Source organism: Monodelphis domestica, chromosome 5, assembly GCF_027887165.1.
Source record: "Monodelphis domestica isolate mMonDom1 chromosome 5, mMonDom1.pri, whole genome shotgun sequence".
NCBI classification, from domain to species: Eukaryota; Metazoa; Chordata; class Mammalia; order Didelphimorphia; family Didelphidae; genus Monodelphis; species Monodelphis domestica.
Genome location: NC_077231.1, coordinates 160,883,721 through 160,908,194, shown reverse-complemented (window position 1 = coordinate 160,908,194; position 24,474 = coordinate 160,883,721). Strand labels below are relative to the sequence as shown.

Sequence of the window (24,474 nt, the reverse complement as noted above, 5' to 3'; positions counted from 1 at the left end):
CTCAAGTCAGCTGCCAAATTTTTATGGTATTTTAATTACAACAGGAGGAAGAAAGTATGAGAGAGAGAGAGAGAAAGAGAGAGAGAGAGAGAGAGAGAGAGAGAGAGAGAGAGAGAGAGAGAGAGAGAGAGAGAGAGAGAGAGAGAGAAAGAGAGAGAGAGAGAGAGAGAGAGAGACAGAGACAGAGAGAGACAGAGAGAGTGAGAGAGACAGAGAGAGAGAAGGAAAAGGGAGAGAAGGAAAGAAGTTTAACTCAGACCCACTCTGGCTCAGGCTGAGCCAAAGTGGGCTTTCAGGCTTTGGATAGCCAAGGCAGGGAAAGGGATCAGTCCTTTTCACTCATGTGACCAATCTGAAGGAAAGAAGTCCACGGGGCTCCTCCAAATCCAAGCACCAGCCTCGAACTGACTCTAGCCCTCCTCACAGAAGTCCCGAGAACTCCAGAGGCTGTTCTCTAACTCACTTCCTGCATCTCACATGTGCCAATGGTGGCTCAAGCTTGACTTAGGACCGCCCAGAGGTCTGTCCTTTTTTTTGCACATGTCTGTTGAAGGCCATATTCTCAAATAGTTAAATCATGAGTTTGCTGCAGCTCTTCCTAATCTTGCTACACTGAGTAGGGTGGAGAATGTAGTTTCCAAGACCTGATTCTGTTATTACAAGTATCTCGATTGTTATTGATCAGGAAATAGCTAAATCCGATCTTCTAAAGAATGGTCTGAATAGGGTGGAATAGTTTTGAAATTCATAATATCTAGGAAAACTTCTTCACAGTTATAGTTATCTGAGATTTAAATGAAGGGATTTAGAAGCAATACTGACATTATTATGACTAACATTTCCATAGCACTTAAACATTTGTAAAATGTTTTCCATATCTTTTTTGAGCCTCCCAACTATATGAGGTAGATGCTATTAGAAGCAGCTAGGTTGCAGAGTGGAAAGAGCACTGTTTCTGGAGTCAGGAAGAAATGAATTGAAATGGACATATGACTCTGTCATAGTTTCTTCAACTGTTAAGTGGGAATAATACCACCACCTGCCTTCTGGGGTTGTTTCAAAGTTCACATCTGACAATAATCATGAAGTACTTATCAAGGGACCTAGCATGTATTGGTAATAATAATAATAATATAATTAATATATAATTTATTGTATAATTATAATTAATAATAAATGCTTTATTCTTTCTATTATTATGTTTATTCTTACTTTATTGAAGAACCAGGGGTTTCCCAACCAGTGATTCTCTGAGCTATCACTTGAACTGAGGTCTTCCTAACTCTGAGTCTTCCTCAATGGAAATCTTCACACCAGGCTACATGATCACTTGTGTATGACATAGAAGGTATCATTTGGAGAGTATGAGATGGGTTCACTGGTTCCTTTTGGCTGATGATATAATCTCTCTGTTTCTGAGCCAATTTTCTCATTTGGAAAGTGAAAAATGTGAACTGTGTGACCTCTGTCATCCCTTTCTGCTCTAAAATAGTGTGAACTTATTGTGTAAATAGAATTTTATACCCTTGGACTTCATTTCCCAGCATCCCTTTCCTCCTCTCATCCCTACATTGTGTCCTTACCTTTGTATAGATGAAAGGTTCTGTAACTCTGCTCTCTCTCCTCCCACTTTTCGCATTCTGGGCAGCTCCTTTTGCTCAGGCTATCACTTTCCCTTATTCAAATTATTATTAATAAATCTTATAAAAGTATAATCCTTGGAGTAGTGGATATTAATTTTTAATCTTACACTTTGGACCTATAAAAATCACAATATCTACCCAACAGGGTTGTTGTGAAACCGAAATGAATTAATTTATTTAAAGCACTACAAAAGTGTAAGCTACTGCTATTATGCCACGTAATAATAAGAGGGTTTCCAAAAATGTGTCCATGGTAGTGTTCACATCCATCCCTTCCCCAACAGGAAATGGAGACTTTTCTCTGAGATCCACTCTGGAGTTTTACAGGGCAGCTTTAGCTTTATTTTATTTGGTTTCAAGCCATAACAGCACTTATTGAACATCTCAGGCCCTTGTGTGTAACCAAGTTCTTCTCCACCACTTTCCAGTTCTTATTTTTGTCTCACCTTCCTCTCTTAGAAAGTATGCTATGCGTAACATCAAGGATTGTTTTCTTTGTGTCCTTAGCACTCTGACTACATTCTATCCCCAAATTGCTTTACCTATCATTGGAAAGTTCTAAATGTATATAGTAATCACATCGTCTTTTGTGGAAGCTCACTATTAAACTTGAAAAAAAAATACTTAGAATGTTGTAGACAAAATTTAGTTCCTCCATATTATCATTGCCTCCCTAAACTGTCCTAACATACTCATTTTCCTTTTAGATCCTTTATTTTCCTGACACCAAAAGACTGACATTCCTCTCTAGAATCCTAGTATCTAAAAGGAAAAATACCTCCTCTGTCCAAATTTGACTATGACTGAGAAAAGCAAAATATGGTTCAAATATCTGCCTTATAGATTATACTAGTCTGCACATCCAATTCTCTAATTAATTTAAACTCAGCTATGTGGAGTATGATTTACACAGATTTGAGAATAGTAAAACTCTTGCCATTCCAAAACAAGAGTGCAAATATTCATTTATATTTAGGCATTCAACAATCATTGCCATAAAAATTTGAACCAAGAATTTACACAAAGTATTATAAAGACTTGAGGAATCAAGGAATTTTAGTACTTTTTTCAAATTTCAAAAAAGCTTAATTTAGTAAAGAATATTCAGAAAACTGGGGCATCTAGGCAGTGCAGTGAATGAAGATTCATCTTCCTGAGTTCAAATCCATTCTCAGATACTTACTTGCCATATTACCCTAAGCAAATCACTTCACCATGTTTGCCTCAGTTTCCTCATCTATAAAATGAACTAAAGAAGGAAATGGAAAATCCCTTTGTGTGACCCCAAATAATGTCACAAAGAGTTGGATAAGGCTGAAAAAAATAAACAAGAAATTGAGATTTGCATGGGAAGAATAAAGCAGATATCCTGAGAATGATTGTTTTAAATGACTTTCACCTGGTCTAAAATATCTCATTGCCACATATTTTCATTTCCATGAATGAGGATCTCAGTAAAAGTAAGCAGTTCCTGCTTCCTCTGGGTTATTAATTTTATGTGGTTAAAGGTTTCCCATTACCTAGACCAGCAATCTTACATTCATTCAGCAGTGATGTCTTGGCATCCCTTTACAGAAAATAGTTTTATTACAGTAATAACTAGATAATTAGATGAGATATTTCTTAAGTTTAATGTAAAGAGTCTCACATATTAAATCTTAGTCAGCTAATCAGATTTAGCCCTTTTACTGGTAATAGTTCAAATCGGAACTTAAAAATTGTTTAAAACTAAATAAATGACTGGGTCAAAGTATTCCATAAAGTACTTAAAATAGTTTGTAAACTGAATGCTGACCATGAGGGATTTTAATTAGGAGATTATTTTAAAATAAATTTAGTTATGGAATGCAGACAAATTCTATACTCACACAGAACCACCTCTTGCCTAAAAGGAAACTTAGGGGGGGATTGATGTTCTATGAAAAGATATGTATTTCAACATGAATGTGAAAACATATCCAGTATATGATAATATATTTCATTTTTGTAGCACGTCCATGGTTAATTAAAATGAGTAATTATAATACTGTATTCTATATGCTACTGTTTAAGAATGGGAGATAAAAGATGAGCTTATTAACAGTCATTTGAGGGGGCAACTGGGTTGCTCAGTAGATTGAGAGCCAGGCCTAGAGATAGAAGATTCTAGGTTCCAAACTGGCCTCAAGACACTTCCTAGCTGTGTAACCCTGGGCAAGTCACTTAATCCCCATTGCCTAGCCCTTACCACTCTTCTGCCTTAGAACCAATCCATAGGATTGATTCTAAAACAGAAGATAAGGAATTAAAAAACAAACAGTCGTTGAATGTTCTGGCTTTTCTTTGGATTGTATATTTACCCACTGAGTGACTACTGTGTTCATTGGATGGAGATTTGACCAGATCCTTTGGTAATGTTTTATAATTATCACCACCTCCATTCACCAGGCTTGTGCTGGCCATCAAGCTGCTATTTGTCCCTAACCACTCATATATTATATGGAAATAATAATAACTTTCATAATATCCATGGGTATATTTAAACCACCTTATAATCAATTCTGTATATAGATTCCAAGGCAGAAGAGCAGCATGGGCCAGGCAATCGAGAGTTAAATCACTTGCCCAGGGTACCCAGCTAGGGCATGTCTGAAGAAAGATTTGAACCCAGGACCTCACTTGTTCAGATCTGGCTTTCCTTCCATTTGTGAGGACCATAGGTGATAACATACATGACTATTCTTTTAAGAGCATGTTTTGAGGAGCCCAGATCTGTGATTTCATTGGTATAGGTTAGAGCGAAGAAATGCCATCCACTGATGCAGATGGATACCTGTTCTGCAACGTTGATATTTGCTGTAAGTTTCAGGAACTTCCCCTGAGTCACAGAGATTACACGCGTCAGAGATGGGTATTAAATCAAGATTTTCCTGAATCCCTGGCTGGCCAGCTCTCTGTTCACTAGAGCAGGCTGCCTCTCTATACTTAAAAGTAATAAAATACTAGAAAGTTATCATTATTATAGATTATTATAATATTATTACATATCATTATTTGGTATTTAAAGGCAGCTTGTACCACATGGCAACAGAGAACAGGGTTTAGTATGGCTGAAACACTGCATACTCTGAGAAAAAAACAATTTGACAGTAAGAAGCCTAGAATAACAAGCCCTGACCTGGGAGCCTGCCTGCCACTTCCCAGCCATAGAACCTGAACCTCTGTATCTGTATCTGGCTAAAGGAAAGGAAGACAGATTATTCTATTGGTACCTTCCTGTTCTAACATTCAAAGACTACAGAGTAATTCACTTGGCCCCAGAGAACCCTCTTTCACAGGCAGTGCTGACCCCAGATAGCCAACCCACTATTAACACTTCACTTTGACTTTTTTTTTTTTAACTACACTTACTGCCACTCATTCCTATGGCCTAGAAAATGTCTCTGTCTTTTTTGTTCTTTGTTCTAAAATTCACTGCATTAACAACAGGGGAGAAAAAAGAAGAGAGGCAAATCCAGGGCAGAAAGCAGAGGGGCTGGAACAAATGTCCATTAACCGCAGCTCTCTATAATTGTAATTTGTTACTGTAATGGAACTGAAACCAAAATGATACCTCTTTATACCTTGTTATGAAAAAGATGTTCAGGAAATGGAAAAATTGGGAGTGTGGCTTAGTGCTATATTTAGTTAGCTCTGTAATGGTATCCACCAAAAAGAACAGTAAAGCCAATTCCTACTTCTATAAAAGGAAGGAGTAAATTAAATCAGAAGACAGCCTCCTGGAGTTGGCATGGTTCAGAGAAGAGAAACAAAGGATATCATCCGGTGCCACTACACCCCTGACTTAGTCTCCCCAATACCTGTGCTCACATTCTGCTGGGTAGCCCCCAAAAGAAGTTGTGGCCAACGATGTGTTCAGTTTAGCTCTAAGTATGTTCTGGGGAACAAGAACATGGAAATGATTTTGCCAGAAACAGAGGCCACAAGTTCCAAAGAAGTGATTCTTTCCTAAGGAATTATAATTCTCCAGGTGGGGCAGGAGAGGATTTCCTCTTGCTTTATTTTTTAAAAGGCTTGATCTTTCCAGGGGGAGACACTAACTCAGAGGCATTTTTTTTAAAAGTCTGCCTTCTATTGGTTATAAGACAGAAGAGCAGTAAGGGCTAGACAACTGGGGTGAAATGACTTGCCCAGAGTCACACAACTAGAAACTGTCTGAGGTCATATTTGAACACAAGCCCTTCCAATTTCTGACCTGGCTCTCTATCCATTGTGCCATTTAGCTGCCCCTACTCAGAGGCACAGATAGAGAGACAAAGAGACCCATAGAGAAGCCCTTTGGCTATCTTATGCCTAAAATAAAGGACATTAGGCTTTCAACTGAAACTAAAGGATCATGAAAAAAGTCATATTTTCCCCCATCCAAATTCACAAATTCCTTTGAAATCTAGAACCCCTCCTGTAAGGCAATTTTGGTGGGCAGTTTATGAGTATGGTTCGACTTAAATTCAGCTAGCATTTAGTATTAAGCACTCTTTATGTGCTAAGACAATTACAATTTTTTAATGTGTTGACTATCAATTATATCTAGGTACAGTACAGAAAATAAAAGATAAACCAAAGCCATTATTGTGGCTAATTATCAGACAGCCAGGTTACACATTGCATAAAGCATTGTGCCTGGAGTCAAGAAAAACATATTTCATCTCAGATAATTACTAGCTTTGTCTCTGGGCAAGTCAATTAACCTCTGTTTACCTCAGTTTCTTCTAATGAAAAAAGACCAGAGTTGTTGAGAATATAGCATAAGATAATAATTGTAAATCACTACTAAGCACAGTATCTGGTGCATAGTAGGTGATGTATAAATGTTTATTCCCTTACATTTTATTCTCATTAAAAAAAAGATACATTGCTTTTTACTATGTGTATTCTAAGTCAATAACTGACAAAAGACCTTACAACATACCTTTGAACAAATTTGTATAATGACTTTAGTACCATCTGACCTAGTACAAAAATCCATTTTTCATTTAAAAATGAATATTTATGTAACAAGAATTTCTTTGGTACAAATATGGATTATTATACCATGAAAACAATATTATTAGTTCTAAAGTGATCATGTACATATTTTCCATTGTTCTTACCTCAACTATTAATATAATATGTATCAAGCCCACTGATTGCTAATCCCTCATTACCTAAATCAGTGATGGCGAAACTTTTAGAGACCGAGTGCCCAAAAGGCAACCCTCATGAGACATGTGAGCAGCCACCTTATTCCAGACAGGGGAGGGAGGAAGCACTCCCATTGGGTTTCTGAGCAGAGGGATGGGTGATGTGAAAAATATACTCAGGAACTGTGGAGAGGGGGATGGGAATATCCTCTTTGGCATGTGTGCCATCAATTTGCCAATATGAACATAAATCATCCAGTGTATCTTAAGTCTTGATTTAAACCCTACTCACGCATTCACCTAATTCCCCTCAACCAATTCCCATGCTTTCTCAGGGAGGGAGAATAAGAGTGGAAAGTCTGGAATAAGTCAGGTTGTTGGCATATCTCTTCCTTTTAATACCACTAAAAATCTATGAAATTTTAACTATATACAACTTTGATGAAATTATGAAGGTAATATTACTGCTAATGAAGAGGGGAGTAAACTACATTCATTAACCACTAAGGAAGATGGCCTAATTCAGGTATAAATTTTGATTTAACATTTTAACATATTATTCTTTTTATTTTTCAAAATGTCTCAAGTGGAAAAAAATCCAAATCCCCACTCTCATTTCTAAAGTCAATAATTCTTTCAGTAAGAAAGCTCTTTCTAATAGCTGGCATAAAAATGATCTACTAAGATGCACATCCATGAAACCACAGCTTTTACTCAGCATTAGACATATCAATATATAGAAAAAATTAAGGTACTTTATTTCTTGGAAATTTTCTCCTCAAATGAAATTAATATAAACTGCCTTAATATATAATAATATTAGGAATAATATTATATATTAATATTACCTAATATTAATAGAAACCAACCTTAAACCACTCAACAAATGTCATCTTTCATGCCAAATGCATTTCATAATACCATGTTACATTCAATTAGCATTCATGTTTGTCATTAGTGTAATACTACTTATGCATCTTTAGTCTCTACTTTGAAGAATCCCAATTCATATCTGCCATCATTATAAATCATCACTTTGTTTCAATAAGAAATGCTCAGGCAGACATTTCCAGAAGTTTCTTGAAACTTATTTCCCTGGTCACCTTTACAGAGGTTATTAGCTTTGCACACAGCAACCTCACAAGTACATTTGCTATATCCATTAGGAGTCATCAAAAGAGACATAAAAAGTCAGTGGATCAACACAAGTTTTCCTGAGAGGCAAATGTTTCAGTGGATTCAATACAACCGCAGTGGGTATTCTTGAAGATAAATGAAGAAATGAAGAACAATTGCCTTTTATCTCTGGAATAATGACAAGACAAACAGTATTCACCAAGCATGCCTTGTAATGTAAATGGGACCAAAGTTAATAAAAAGGTAATTTATTATTTTGAGTTTATTGTTCCAGTGACAATTCATCAGGTTTTTTTGTTTTGTTTTGTTTTTTGGTGTGTGTGTTTGGGGGGGGGGGGAGTTGGACTCACTTGGCAACTAGTCTTTTGTTTAATTAAAGTAAGCAAAGTTCTTGCCTAATGAAGCAAATAGTGACAGACAATTTTCTAAAATTCTATTCATGTTTCAAGTGACATGGCACCTATGACCTTTGAGATGGTAGCCAACTTATTTACTTATGAAAGAATGACAGATAATAAATGAAGAAGGCAGCATTAGAAAAAAATTACAAGATGAAAGAGGAAATGACTAGTACTCAAAAGAGGCATTCTGGAGCCATCTTCCCAAAATTCTCCAATTTCCTAACTTTGAAAACAGCTATAATTGATTCTTGCCTTCAGAATAGAGCTATAAACTGAGAATAATAAAATTCAAAGTGGATTGATTGTCCAAACACAATTTTCTCTAAGAAGAAAAAAAAATCTCCAATACTTTAGAATTCTTTATTCTTGATGTAGATTTTCCATGGATACTTTGATGTGTTTTCAGCAACCCACTCACCACTTAAGGTTTTCTTTTTCAGTTTTGCTTAGGAGAAAGGTTGCCAAAGTATCCATTAGTATTCCAGTGAACATCAGGCAACACCTATACATGATCAACCCACACATAGAGAGGTGGAACCAATCCTTTAAGAATATTTTAAAAGCCAAGTAACTTTTGTCAAACATACTTCTTAAAGAAAAACAAGAGCACACAGTTGGGTCCTCTTAGGTTGAAAGATAAGTTTTTTAAATCCTTCTATAAGACACATTGATAGTTCAAAGGAATTTTTGACCAACAAAAACTTGAAAGAAAGACATGGATGGCAACCAGCCAATGATAGCAATAATTAAAGTGAAGATAAATGTCTGAAAACATCTACCATAAAAATAAGTACTCATTAATTGAGGTCTCATTTGGGTTATAGTGGCATTATTAAATAAAACTATTTTGGTATTTTTATGAGGTTTATGGCCTAACTATGATTTTTGTCAAAGAAGAAGTTATCTAAATATCATAGTGACAAAAGTTTTCATAGTTTTTGAGGCCTGCTGAATATATGACACAATCCTTGGTTTCTAATTTTGCTCTAATATTTACTATACTGTTTTATCTATACAATGTCAAAATGCACACATGGAAAGGGAAGATTGTTCATCTTCTGATGACCATTTTCATCTCCTGACTGGGCTATTCATGACTCTGGTTTCTACTAACTTTGGAAGAGGAACACATTGAAAAATCCCCACTTAATTAAACACATTAGACAAAATATTTCATTCTAGAGAGGAACAGAAATATTGTGAATTTGAATAAAAATTGACTGTATTTCATTATAAAAAATCTGGTGGTCTTGCTTTCTAATATCCTGACCTTCAACAATGTATAGAGAAACCAACCAAAAGATTACCTGAAATTCATTCTATTTTTGTTGTGCTTTTGAGAAATACATACTTAAATATGTAGTACAAATAATTTGACTGACTCAATTTATCTACAAGTGTAAAAATGATCTTTATCTCTCAAAGGTAAGCTATTTTACAACAATAAGATAGAATGTTCCCAGTGGCTATATAAATCGTATTTTAGTCACAAAGAAATGATCTTTGCTATAGCACAAATAGAAGTAATATTAAAGGACTTACAAGAATTAGTAGATTTCTTAAATTTTAGCTAGATAGACATATACCTTTAAATTTAGTATGTATATATTGAGAGAGTATGTATAGTATATATAGCATGTATATATATATAAATGTGTATATATAAATGTATATATAAATATGATTTGAAAAATGGTTGAAAATTATGTATGTGAATATATTTAAAACTCAGAATTTAGAACAATATTAAACAAGAACTCACTAATATCTTTCCACTAATGGATAACGTACAGTGACATGAATAATTGATATGAACAGATCTTAATAGTTATTCATTTTAGCCTCTTCAAGAATTCATTAATTTCTAGTCCTGTCAAGAAATCAATGTAAGTCACCTGGCTACTACGATCCACTTGTAACAGGTGGGATTAACGTTAAGAGCATGGATAAGTTATAAGGTATAGAGGATGCTAGAAGGCATCCTGAGAACAAAAATTAAGATCCTGAGTTATATCCCAGTTAGAGCCCCTAGCAGAACCATGTATCCTTGGCTGAGCCACTTCCCAAATTCAAATCTGGTCTCAGACACTTACTAGCTATGTGATCCTGGGCAAGTCACCTGACACTGTTTGCCTCATCTCCTTGATTGTAAAAATGAACTACAGAATGAATGGGCAAACTACTTCAGCATATTGCCTAGAAAAACCCATATGGGGTTACTACAAGTCAAACATGACTAAAAAACAATTAAATAACAATTATATACCTAACTTTGCCACTAAGTATGTCACCTTGGGCAAGTGATGTATCTTCTCCATTCTTTCATATTTAAAATGAGTGGAATGGCACAGATGAATTCTTCAGCTCTAAAATCCTATGCTTCTTTTGATCTTATCCAACAGCAGTCAAGAATGAACTCCAAATTTCTTCCACATTATTATTTGAATGTGTTTCTGATTTTCTAAAATGTTAATGTCAGTTGTTGAAAGACACTAAATAATTACTAATAACAGTAATAATTAAAATTATGAGGCTGATAGTAGCTTAATAAATTTATTAAATAAAAGTAGTAGTAGTAGTAAAAAGAGGGAAAGATAACAGAGAAATACTTTCGACTCTATTGGCCACCATGATGGCAGGCAGGGCAGAAACTACATCATGTTTCACCTTTTTATGAACACCAATTTTAAGTACAATTCCTTCAATTTAAAGTACTAGTTAATAGACAAATTTATTCTTGAATCTAATATACTATTTAATAGCACTTTGTTCTAACCTTTCAGGTAAAAGAGATGGATAAGGATTTAATAGATGATCAACAAACATTTATTGAGTGTGTATTATGTGCCAAGTGCTAGGGATACAAATAAAAGCAAAGACTGTCCCTGCCTTCATACAGTTTACTATCTAATGGGGATTACAATCCAATTGTACTTTATCTCTAAAGATCTCTTCAATTCTAAATCTTTGTCTTGACATGAGTCTCTATAACAAAATTGATTAAAAATTATAAAATATGGTCAGCAAGGTGATCTTTATCTCAAATTTAATGCCCCAAGAGTAGCAATACAATATGATTACAGTTCTAAATCTTGTAATTCTGCTCTATTATATCAGGGAATAAAACAATTAAACTCTAAGTTATGTTCTAATGAAAGACAATGCAATGAGCAAGTTTAATCTTTTAAGAAGCTTTATTTCATTAATAGTTCTTTTGTTTAATTTTTTTTTTTAATTTGGAATCTCTTTTTTAGGGATTAATTTTGGAAAATTTAGGATAATTTAGGATAATTAATTTTGAAATAAAAGGATTAAAGTTATAAATCAAAAGGGGGCTTCAGATGTCATATGAACATCTAATTTCATAGCGCCAGTTCCGGTGCCCAATTATGACTGAAGTGATCTTTTGTTCTCAAAGATAATGCCCTCAAAACACATCTGGTAAGTTCCATTCAAATTGGAATAACTTTTGAGAATGGGTAGAGTGGAAGTCCCTAAGTTCACAAAGAGATCATCATGAATTTGGCCACACGGTAATGACTATTTTGGTCAAAGCAATTGTGTCCCAAGCTTTCTATCTCTATATTTCCTCTGTATTGGTGATCTCATCAGCTCACATGGATGTAGTCCTCCTTTCTCTTCTGAGCTCTGGTTCTATGTCTCACCTCTCTACTGAAGTGGGCTAGGCACATCTCTACCCAGATATCCACGAGGCACATCAAGTTCTCTCAAAAATACTCAAAAGTAAAACTCAAGGTTTTTGTTAACAATAATTGTCATCATTCCCTCTGCTTTCATCCTTCCTAACTTCTCTGTTTCTAACAAGGGCACCATTACATTTCAGTCACAGAGGATGGCACACTTGGAGTCATTCTTGACTCTTCATGCTCAATCACTTCATATTGAATTGTCCAGTCTTTTTGCTACGGTATCCACAACACATCTCACGTTTCTCTTTTTTTTCCCCCCCTCAAACTCCATTTCCTCAAATTCTGATCTTTATCTCTCACCTAGTCTATTGAAATACTCCTAAATTTCTCCCTACATCCACCCTCCTCTGATTCCAATACCCTCAGTTGCCAAATTGATATCCCGAAAGTGTCGGACCATCTCACTCCCCTGCTCAAGAATCTATTAGAGTCTTTTATCTTTAATATGAAGTATAAACAGCATGGTTAAGCTTTTGAAACCCTAACAATCTGGCTTCATTCTATCTATCCAAGATCATTAATTACATAGTAATTTCCTTAATTAACTGCCAAAGGTCACCAAAATAGTCTATTGCTGTTCTCCTGACTCAATGCCTTTAGGCTGCGTCTCTCCATTCTTCATACTCCCTTTCACTTCTTGGAAACCTCAGATCCATTCAATATTCAGATTAGGTGCCCTTGCTTAAAAGGCATTTTAACTAATTTTCCCAGTTGTCCAGGCAGGAAACTTTTAGATAGTAGAAGCACAAACATATTTCCTTTGTTCATAGTTTGAATTCACTTATCTATGTACATGCTCCTTCCTTCAATAAAAATTATTTGATTGACAGAAAATGTTTCAAGCAGTGCTTGCAATGTAATACCCAATTAAAGATGGCTTATTTAAATTGATCACCATCTACTAAATAATAGACCAGAAGGTATCTGGATCTTTGGAGAAGGCCACTCAGACCAACATGATGAAGAATCCTAAAGAGTAAGGTCTACTGGAACTGAAGTGCTCAGAAAGTCACAATGTTAGTCAGAGGCCACTGCAAATACATTTCTGATTGAGTCATTTGTCTTACAACTGCATTACTATGACTCCATATAGTAAGTATTCATTTAAAGAACACCAAAATACATTTAAAAAACCTCTTTAAAGAACCCCAATGACTTCATACACAAAATATAAAGGGAATCCCAAGATGTATGATAAACAAAGCATTTAAAATAAATTATGATTTGTCTCACTAGGATTTGTTTAGAACAAGATTCCCTTTGACTTTCAACATAAAGTTTTCAGGAATGATAGGCATCAAGTATTTATTGGATTATAACTCTCATAAAGTTGGAGACATGTAGAGGATGGATAGCCTACGCACCTTTTCAATAAAAAAATACATTGTGACCAAATTAGATTAGCCAATTTTGTATTTCTAATTAAATTAGAAGTGACTATGAACATTTTTTTCAAGAAGTGAAGTTGGAACAGAGTAATATAAGTCTCTTTCAGCTTTTAAATTTCATTTCATTTCTTAATGCAGGAATTATAGGGAATAAAACATCTATTATTATGACTTGGTCACCTAATCATTCTCAAATAAAACTAAAAAAGAATGAATCAGAAGAATTTCTACTTTTCTCCAGTTTCAAGTAATGGAGGAACAAATACAGTCATATTTTTGTACAGGGTAAAATCAATTCCAATCTTTTTTTTTTATTATTTTACTCTAGAATGTGTTCATGCTCTAAAGTGCATTCATTTATATTCTTCTTGCCTTCTCTCATAGTTGAATTTTAATCTTTTATGAATTTAATATTCAACAGATTCAACATAAAGTACAGCATCTCTATAATTTTTATGCAAAATATGCAGTAGTAGAGAGTGAACATATTAAAAAAAGCACAACCTTGTGCCAACTGTTTTTTTTAGGATCCATCCAAGAACATTTCACCAAAAATGCTTCACTTTTTTTTCAAGAAATTTGAAGAGGTTTTCTTTGAATTAAGTTTGAACTGTAAATGGAAGAATTACTAATACCACTATACAAAATAATCCCATAAATTCTCTCTAGTTACAAATGCTATGCATGGTAGAAAAATAAGTTAGATTTTTTCTTTTAATTCCCTAAAAGCAGCAACCACATTTTAGAATAGAAATGTGATCTAACTATTGTAGCTCAAAAATCATCCACAGAATGGTGGATGATTTTGGTAAATTTAAGACAAATATAATAGAGTTTTTAAAATACTTGGTCTTCATTGTAAATACTTATATATATCAAGCTGGACAGAGATTGCTGGCTCTGGAAATAAAGAATTTGGCTGGAAATACAATCACTGGTATTTGCTCTCTATGTGACATGTGGCAAGTCACTTCATGCTCCTATATGTCAATTTCTTCATCTATAAAATTAAAAGGATGAATTAAATGGCCTATAAGATCCATTTCTCTTTTGAAGTATGGTCCTATCATTCTGTTATTTCAAGGGAAATATTCCTGGATGTTCTCCAATACCTTAACTAAACTAATACTTTACTTAAAAACAAAAGCAACACACAACACACACACACACACACACACACACACACACACACACACACATCTTCCTCTTTAAATACATAATTCCCAGGAAACAGAAGTAGAGAATGGGAAAAGCCTAGGAATTTGTCTCACAGGGAAATCCCCTACTGAGGGAGAAGAAACTGACGATTCAAATGAGAAAGTATCTAAGATGGCATTCACTCTCAAGACTTGTTCAAATGGTCTGGAACTTGGAAGAGGAAGAAAAAAGCCAATAATAGCAAGACAACACATTTAAGCACAAAGTGGAAAACAAGAAACAAGTTACACACAGTCACAGAGCAACAGAGTTGAATGACCAGATAGGAATTCCTAGCAAGCAGATAGATGACAGCAGCTACCTACCCACCCCACAGGCTTGTTGTAAAGGGTTTAAATATACAAATATAAGTTGTAGGCAGAGGCATCCTCTTAAAAACTTGCTTTTCATCCATAACTTAACTCTCTGCCTAGGTTCTAACAATGATGTAGCCAAGAAACATTTCTATACTTATGCTACTTCCATAAACTACTACACCATCAACACAGACCCAACACATCTTGAGTTTTCCAACTGTTGATGCTGTTTTTGCTGCAGTTCTTGAAGTCTGGAAAGACTAAGTCTCAATCATCTCCCTTGTAAAATGTCTACCTACTAATCATTCACAAGTCCTAATTAAAATACTATGTGAAACATTCCCTGACCTATCTATCCCTCCCTCTCTCTTTTGGTCTAGTGAGGGTTCCCTCCTATAAACTCCCTCAATACTTTTGTACCTTTCTTATTCCTGTCACTAAAATTAAAAAAAAAAATTGAATCAATGGATCTACAGACACAATTTTTTACATACAAATACTGTAATGTCAGCACTTTGATGAAATTTACACACCTTTGTTAGCATGTAAGTAAAGAATCTTGCTATGTACACAGAAAATGCTTAAGTGATAATGGTTTAACATTATACTTAGGCAAGATCAGAGAATTGCAAGCCTTTTACCTGTATAGAAATCAAAACTGGGAAAGTTATGCTTATTAGAGGATATTTATTCTTCCTTTTCAGGGCATCTGAGGAAAAAAAAATAGGCGATAGACTTTACTTTTCAATCTTTTGGTGCCTTGCTATGTGACTAAGATTTTAAAGAAATGTGTAGAATTGAGACAAAAATGGCCTCCCTGTCCACTATATACAAATGCCAAATAACCAATAAGATTGATTCACATTGATCAAATAAATTATTAGTACCATTTAGATGCAGTCATAAAATATATAGAGGGAGCACCACATTTGTATCAGAGGAACAAGAATCAACATTCTGGCTCTTTTGCTAACTACATGACACAAGATTTATTAATTATTTCATTTTTCTGTTCCTCATTTTCCTCATTTATAAAATAGAGGGGACAGATTAGGTGATCATCAAGATTACCTTCAGGTTCTAGGATAATATTATGAACTTGATATGGTTTGTACTGATAAGATACTGCTTAATAGAAAAGATTTAGTTAGTATAAGTGTAAACTACACAGATTAGGAATTCTTAATCTACAGCCCATACACATGGATTAATTGGAGGGAAATCCTTGAACTTGAATGGGAAAGGAATTTAAAATTCAATTTTCCCAAGGATCACTTCCAATTATGAATTTTTATAAAAAATAGAATACTGAGAAGGGTCCATTGGCTTTACCAGATTAACAAAAATTGTCCATGACTCTCACACACATACATACACACATTGAGAATTCCTGACCTTGAGAAAAGTAATCTCCACTGTGGATTACCCCATAGTGAATTTTAATCATCAGAAGCTCTGGCTAGCATCATACATAGAAATGTCCAAAAGAAGACAAATAAAAATGTTAGACACTAAGTAAAACATGCCATATCAACTTATTTTTAATCAATCTTCCACCACTCAACTCCCCAGAAAGATTTGCAAGTCTATGTGATAGCAACAATTCTTCTTTGTTTCATTCCTTGTAGAAACAATAAAGGTTTCACACTGATCTGTGGTTTTTCTATGATTTGGCTATAGTAGAGGGGAGATAGGGAGGGTTTTACAAAGTGTCAGCATGTACAAATAGTCAAGAGACAAGGTGATAAAAAGGAAGCTAAGAACAGAACAGACAGAAACCAAAGAAATCATGGCGTGGAGATAAATGCAGAGGGGGGACAGAAGTGATGATTCCCTTCTCAATTTGATTCCTTCATCATGGCTTTCTCCTCAAAGACTAACTCAGCTATCAAATTGTAGTGGAGTATAGCAGAAATTATTAGAATCAGAAGATTTAGGTTCAAATCTCAACTCAAGCATTAAAAGATATATTACTTAAGTGGGAGGAGAGACCATGCTTGCACTATACAGTTCACAGTACCATTGTTGGCAAATCAATTTGTAAATGTTAAAATAATGTACAATTTGAGTATATATGCAGACAAACACTCACACACATATGATCTTCACCTGATGTCTTGAATTCCAAAACGTTACAGGAATTTGTATATTTATTCAACACATATAGTAAACAGTAAATGCAAATTTGAAATAAGACATTGATATGAAAATTATTATTTAGAACAAGTATTTGACCACTTTGTGAGGAATTTTGAGATTGTCCCTGGGAACAATAATAAATTTATATAAGGTAAAGTAGAGCTTGGTTTGGGAGGGGTAGAGTGATAAATTTACAGAAGGAAATAGTGATATAGAAGTTATAAAAGCTCTTTAGATAGTGCCACTGTAGTAGAGAGAAATGAGTCACTTGGTGTACTCTCTTCTTTCTTGTACCTTTGCCAAATATTGAATTCATTTTATTGAGGGTTCTCTTTTGTGTGTGTGTGTGGTCTCATTTGTACCTTTATTATATGGATTTTTCTCACCTGAAGAATTCCTCTGAAATAATTCTTTGGGGAGATTAACAAGATATTCTCTCACGGTAAAATTGGGAGAGCACAGTCCTAGGAGTCCTTTGGTCTATGAGATAAGTACTTTATACTATTATTCCTATATTCTGATACTATGTATTTTAGAACAAACTTTGTGTTAACATTCTTCATACCATCTAGAATTCAAATTGGCTCCAAAGAATTCTATCACTTACCTTGCCCAGTGTTGCAAATGTAATGTATTTATAAATGTAAAGACATTTGCCAATTCAATTGTTCCTGATACTTAAATCACATCTTCTATAACATAATGCTTTGAAAGTATTTCACAGATTAAATAAGAGAAATTAAAACCAAGACAATGCTTATTTAGCCTCATGGCTTTTCCATGCCCTATGTCTTTTCCTCCAACATACGGGGTGTTCTAAAAGTTAGAAAAATAGGAAACTTCAAAGAAATATTTTTTCTCCTTTTATTGATTGATTTTGGACTTGATCTATGATTACACTAGGGTCAGGATTCTTACCAGTATAGTTCTTTCAGCTCTCTGCAAGTTTCATAGAAGTTAAGGGACTTTCTTAAGGTTACTTAGAATGCATCTATATCAGAAGCACAACTTGAATCCTGGTATTCCTAAATCTAGAGAGAGCTCTCTGAACATTACTCTACTTATCACTCTTCTAATCTTGAAAAATAAAGCCATGAGTTTTAAGGTCTGTTTCTGAAGAGTAAGGCTGACTTACAGCCATTAATGATTGAATAGGCTTCTTATAGTGATTTAATATGACCTTATGTAAATCATTTGGCAACTACAAACATTGAAGGAAAAATAAATAATAAAAAAAGTAAACATTAAATGCCAGTCAATCTGCTGTTTGAAATTCAGGATGGCTAACCTTGCCAGAAGATACACATATACCACAGGAAGGAAGGAGAGAACATTCTGAGTCAAAAGATAATATGGAGGAGGGGGGTAGATTGGTCCAGACAACATTTGGATTTAAGCAACAATGAGATGGAGTGGAGAGAAGTAATAAAAATACAAATGAAACTGACTGGCTGAATGGCCTTCCTCATCCATCTCTAATTGTATCCATTTATTTTCGGTTAGATGACTCACCAAAATCACCCTTTGCAAATGGTTTGAATTGTACACAATAAGAGTTCATGCATACATTTGGCAAGTCACTTGTTCCAAGGGTACTGTTTCCTTTTAACTTGGTGAACACAAATTTCTCCCAAGCTTCTGAAAAATACATTCTCAGACAATACCAGTGAAAATCATGTTTCCAAATACAGTCTCAGGTCCTTTTTAATTCAATGAAGGGCTTTAAAATAACCTCAAAACACTTTAGAGAATAAGAGCCAAAACTGATTGAGACCATTTTCATCAATTAAGCAGTATATTTTTATATTTACTAGGCATGGAAGCTTAAAAGTCACAAGAAGCATTTCTCAACACCACATCAATATTAAGACCAAATATTTCATAGGTTGGACATTTGTTTTTCATAGATTATCAACTAGTATATACTGATCCTCTAAAACATTTAGATAGAAAGCTTTCTCAAATTAAAATAAAAGCAATATCTTAAGTGTGTTCCCCCCAACCTCCATTAATTTCTTAATCATTAACTTAGGAAAATAAGGAACAAATCCTTAAAAATAACATTTGCACAGGAATGTTTATCCTCTTTCTTACCATTGAATGTCAAATAAACTCTTGCCTGAGGCTGTGAAGATCCTTTCACACAGCCAGAATAAACAAATGCCCCAATCAACATATGAATTGCCAGAAAAGTCATCTCTTCAAATCTGCAATTTAAAATCCAAGGAAAAAATCCTAAGAGAGAAAAAGAACAAATTCATTTTATTTTATAACCTGACTCAAGTAAACAGAAACATCAAAATGGAAAAAAAAAAAAAGCTTTGCCTTTTACAATCAACACCAATATACTTGAACTCTAAGTAATCAAACAGTAGGAGGTGCTGTTCCCCCCTCCTTTTTCCCCCCTAACCAATTCAATAGATTTAGAGCTAGAGAGGTTATCTTATCCAATGTCTTCATTTCACATATCAGGAAATGGACTCAGAGAGATTCAGTGACTTCATTTAAAAAATCATAGACCTAGAATTGTAAAGAAGCTCCACTATTTTACAGATGAACTAAGCCAGGAAGATTAAGTGATCTGCTCAGAATCACACAGGTTAGTATGCATAAAAAGTGAATTTCAAACTGATATCTTCTACCTCCAGAGGCAGTGCTTTTCACTATGACACACAGCCTCCATAAAAACTTGGATTTGGTTAGACTACAGTTGGAACTTATTCAGTTATAATTTCAAGACCATCATAGGGACTACTTTAATACAGAAAGGCTTTATCTGGGTCAAGTCAACTGCTGGAAAAATTATCATGCTATTGTTAAAGGGGAGGAAAGCAGAGAGGGCACAAGTGAATGAAAACTTTGTTCCAGGGTCAAAAACAATCAATTCACTACATTATTCACACCTACAAATATACTCACAAGTGTGTGCATAGATACTTGAAAAATATTTGATAATGGTGCCAACAGGGGAGAAGGAATAACTGAAAACCTATTTTCATCTAAAAAAAATGACAATTCAAAAATGCACCATGTTCTTCTGTTGCCATCATTCAATATAGCAGTTGTAGTTCAGTTGCTCCCATGCTGCCATAATCTAGTATATAGCTTATGTAAACTATTTAAAGGTTACCACATTTGAAATACTGTCTTGGGAAGGGGATTCCATTGTAAACGTGCAATACTTAGTTTAAGCTTTACACTAACCAGTTAATGACCTTCTCTCAATCATGACTACACAGTTGTTGCAAAATGTTGATACAGCCCCAGTCTTGGGCCAGATTCAAAAGGATGACTTAGAGGTGAGTAAGTGAATGAACCAGAAAATGTGGACCACAGAGTTATGATAAATTACACTAAAAAGTAGATTGCTCAAATTCTCAAGAAAACAAACTAAACTTGATAGTTACTTCTTTGAGCTTTGTGACAAGGGCATCAACCTGTCTCTGAGCACTGGAGAACAAATGAAGATTAGGTAATAAACTAGGCTAGCATCAGGACTGACTAGAACACCTGTGGCTACAATTTACAGAATAAAATCTGGGTAGCAAAAGGAACCCCTTCATTTTGGAACAGCACCCAGCATGATTTTAGAGTTTGCTAAAGTAATACAATTAGCCAACACAGCTTGGCCAGAGATTATTTTTAAACAGGTCACCACAATTCTGATACTTAACACCATGCTGCTGCTTTAAAATCTACCACTAAGCTTTCTAGATAATCCTCTTCAAAGTAAGAAATGCTATTAAAGTCTGATAAGATCGCTCTGTCAAGCCAAAACAAAATGGGCAATCATATTTAACATCTGATTTTTAACAGATGCTATAGAGCAGGTCTCTATAGAAGTCATAGTACAAGCTGAAAGAATAATGTGGGATGCTTTCTTTTTCTTACACATAGAATGAGAACTATAGAACTTGTCACTAAATCTAAATGAGGAGAAATTTCAAAAGAGAACACTTTTTCTCTCACCCGATTTCCCCAGCCTCAGCACCCTCTTAATCCTAAATTAATTCCCAGTGAAGAAAATTGATTTTCTGGCTGAAGTTCCTTTGGCAATTGGCTCTCTCTGCTTTGGCAGTTTTCACAGTGAAAACCAACGTAACAGGAAAAGAGAGAACAACTCAATAAGTTGCCTGGCTTCTGTCCCTGTTCAACACTAATAATAAATAGGCATGACTGCCTTAAGTCATTGACAAGATCACTAGCCTTTCTCTCCTGTGTCTCTGGGGACGGAAACGGAGCCACAAAACACCTCTGATCAATGAGCCACATTAAAATGAATGAGAGTGCATGCGAGCAAGATTTGGATGAGAACCCCAAACTCGATTTCTTTCCCGAGATAGTGATGAGAACTAGGAGGCTGAAATCTAAGTGACTTGCACAGGATCTCCACCAGCAACCAGTATCTTACAAGTGCTGCACTCCACTGCTAATAACTCATCCCAAGGGTTAGATTTGCTGCCTGTTTAGGTTTTTCATTCACCCCCATCTAATGACACAGGGGGAAGGAGAAGAATAAATGAATTGAGGAGAAAGGATCATTTTATGGGGACTCTCAGCCTTTTCCCCACTCCTTTACTACTTAACTTTAAACTGCCCCAGCAGGCAGGTGTCATATCCCAAAGAGTCAGTCCATGCCAGACTGAAGCTAAATCCTTCCTGGTCAAACCTCAGGGACTCTTAGTTTAATGGAGCACGAGGGCATGCCCTTGTGGAAAAGCAAACAAAACAAAATAATAAGTAAAAAGTTACACTTTCCCAAATTCTCAATACTCCAGAGGACAGGAGCCAACTTACCCAGCTTGGAAGAAATCAGTCAGCCAAAGTCATCAATGTCTCTCTGGCTTTTAGCGACCGGTGAATTTATTCCTTCTTTCCCTTTTTAAAAATGTTTATTATTTTTTTTTTAATAGAAAGCCTTAATTCCCCAAGTGTGTCAGTCGCGAAATTCTTCCCTCCCGGTAGCCGGAGTTCCTTTGTAAAGAATCCTCAGGGCTCTCTCCACTGCAGCGGCGGCACCCGGAGTCCTCTCTATTCCTCAATTAAGCACCTAAGACTGAATGGAAAGTAGCTGAGCTATGACGGTGAAAGCCCTGGTTTCCAATTACATTTACCCCTGGAGCTGGTCCTACTTGCCTCCAGTACCACGCTGCCGCGGAGCCCTGCATACATCATTAGCTGAGCAAATAGGGGCTGCATCTCATAACTAATGTATAAGCCACACCCAGCGCTCCGGAGAGGAAGAAAGACCGTGACTGAGGGAGCCTGCCAAAGGGGGCGGGGGAAGGGGTGGAGAGCAGCATGTCCAGAGAATGGGCTTCCGTCAAAATTCAGGAATGTGCTACACAGAATAAAGAGACCTGCTGAAAACCTCCGTTTGTTTAGCAGTGTGCAATGGAAAGAAGAAGAAGAAAGAAGAGAGGGAAAAAAAAAAACTTGCCGGGTGGGCTCAAGGGATTTTTTTTTTTCATCCAGGCTGAGCTCAGAAAGCATGCAGACTTCGCTTTGCCTTAGCTATATAAGTGCAGCGCAGTTTTACCGGGGAATGATCTCATCCTTTTAAGGCAAAGACGTGTTTTTCAGAAGCATAGGAACCCCCCCCCCCCTTGACATTTTTTTTTCTCCTCTTGCAAACCTTCTGGACTGATGCAGGAAAACCTCCATACTCTTGCCCCAGAAATCGATTCCAGTTTGTAATGGTTATTGTTTTCTATTGCCCTTTGCCTCGCATTCCGAGAGTGTTCTTTCACTTGACCCCTCCACTTTGACTCATCCCTTTACACTCGTCGTACTTGGATACTCCCAAACCTTAATGAGGAGAAAAACTTATTTCGCAGATCTACGGAAGAAGATTCTTTCCAAGTCCGCAAACCGGCATTGGCTTAGTAAGTTACAATACTTAATATCCGGGACGTGAGCCGGTAACTACAGTGCAGGTAAAGTCACTGAACCTTAGAAAGGGCTTTGATGTTTAAATCAAAAGTGCTTCGCTCTGTGGCGAAGGAAGAACCAGATGTTGGAACACCACTGAGCTGGTTTGTGCGCCTATAAAGCAAGCAGGCACTTGCTGCTGAAAAAATTAAAAATCAGAATGTGCTGTAGCCCGGTAGATGTCACTGTACAGAGGTGAAGAAAGGGAATTCAATGTCATGTTATTTCCAACTGTGATTAAAAAAAAAAACAAACCCTCAAATAAAAAGACTTACATTTCATTGGTTTTTCCTTCTCTTTAGCCATTCCTTGACCATTTCCATTTTGAAACAGAAGACAATTAAAAATTGTGTCTTGAAAAGGGCTTGATTTAATTGGATTTCAGACTCAGGGTGAGTAGCAAAGGGAACCTCAGGGTTTATTTTTTTTCTCTCTCCCTGATAATTTGAGAAAATTATTTAGAACTGAAAGGAACTTTTAAAAGTATTGTCTTGCCCTCTTCTTTTACCAATAAAGAAAAGAGCCCCATCAGGTGAAAGGATTTACTCAAGATAATGTAGGTAGTAAAGAGGAAGGAACATTGAGATTTGAACTGCAGCTCTCTCACTCCAACACTTTTCCCAAAGCTACACAATAAAATCCATAATGAGAAGTGTTAAGGGCAAAAGATAAATTAGGTTAGGGCAAAAGATGCTTCCAGAAATGCTATCAGAAGCCTACTATTAAACAAGTCTTTGTAAAACAAAATGTTTTCCAAATAGTAGTTAGGTGGATAAAATGTAGGGCCTGGAGCCATGAGTTCAAATCCAATCCTCTGACACTTAACCTGCTGTGAACCCAGGGTGAGCCAATTAATCTGTTTGCCTTAATTTCCTAAATGAGAGCACCTATTCTACCTACAGGTTATAGTGATCAAATGAGGTATCTGAAAAAATATTTGTATGCCTCAGAGATTTAATAAAAGCTTATAAAAAAAGTTGATGACAATCTAGTTAATCAATATTGGCATTACCCACCCGCCCCATTCAGTCATATTTTATGTAACAAAAGAATTTTAACAATCTCTTGATCCCTAGGGTATCATTTTGATTAGTAAATCATTTTCTATATGTTCAGAAATTAAAAAAAAACTGTAGGGACAGATATTACAAAAATTTCTAATTTCTTTTGTAAATTGTCATCTTATATAGATTCTTATTATTATCCTCTTTTGTTTGGTAGTTCAAATCATATTTGTAAAATAGGAAACAGAGAGGCAGGTAGAGTTAAAAATATAGAGAAGTAAGAATCAATGTCAACAAGTACATCAATCAATCTTTGTTGTATATAATTCCTTCCTTTACAGAAACAGGAGACACTTTTAAAATATTACAGTAATTTACACAAACATATTGTAAGAATTGAACATGACATTATTAAACTATAACTCCTTAATAATCTATAAAGAAACTG

At 35.4% G+C, this 24,474-nt stretch overlaps 1 protein-coding gene across 1 annotated transcript in view; it reads right to left on the bottom strand.

Moving 5' to 3' along the window:
* The window catches only part of SEMA3C (semaphorin 3C), a 180,260-nt gene extending 157,080 nt beyond the window's left edge, over positions 1-23,180 (bottom strand). The window contains exons 1-2 of the mRNA XM_001370101.5: positions 21,889-23,180; positions 19,186-19,326 (exon numbers count right to left, since the gene is read on the bottom strand). Of these exons, the coding sequence (XP_001370138.2) occupies positions 19,186-19,288 (103 nt within the window). The 5' untranslated portion in view covers positions 19,289-19,326; positions 21,889-23,180. The remainder of the gene's footprint in view (positions 1-19,185; positions 19,327-21,888) is intronic.
* Between the last annotated feature and the right edge of the window lie 1,294 nt (positions 23,181-24,474).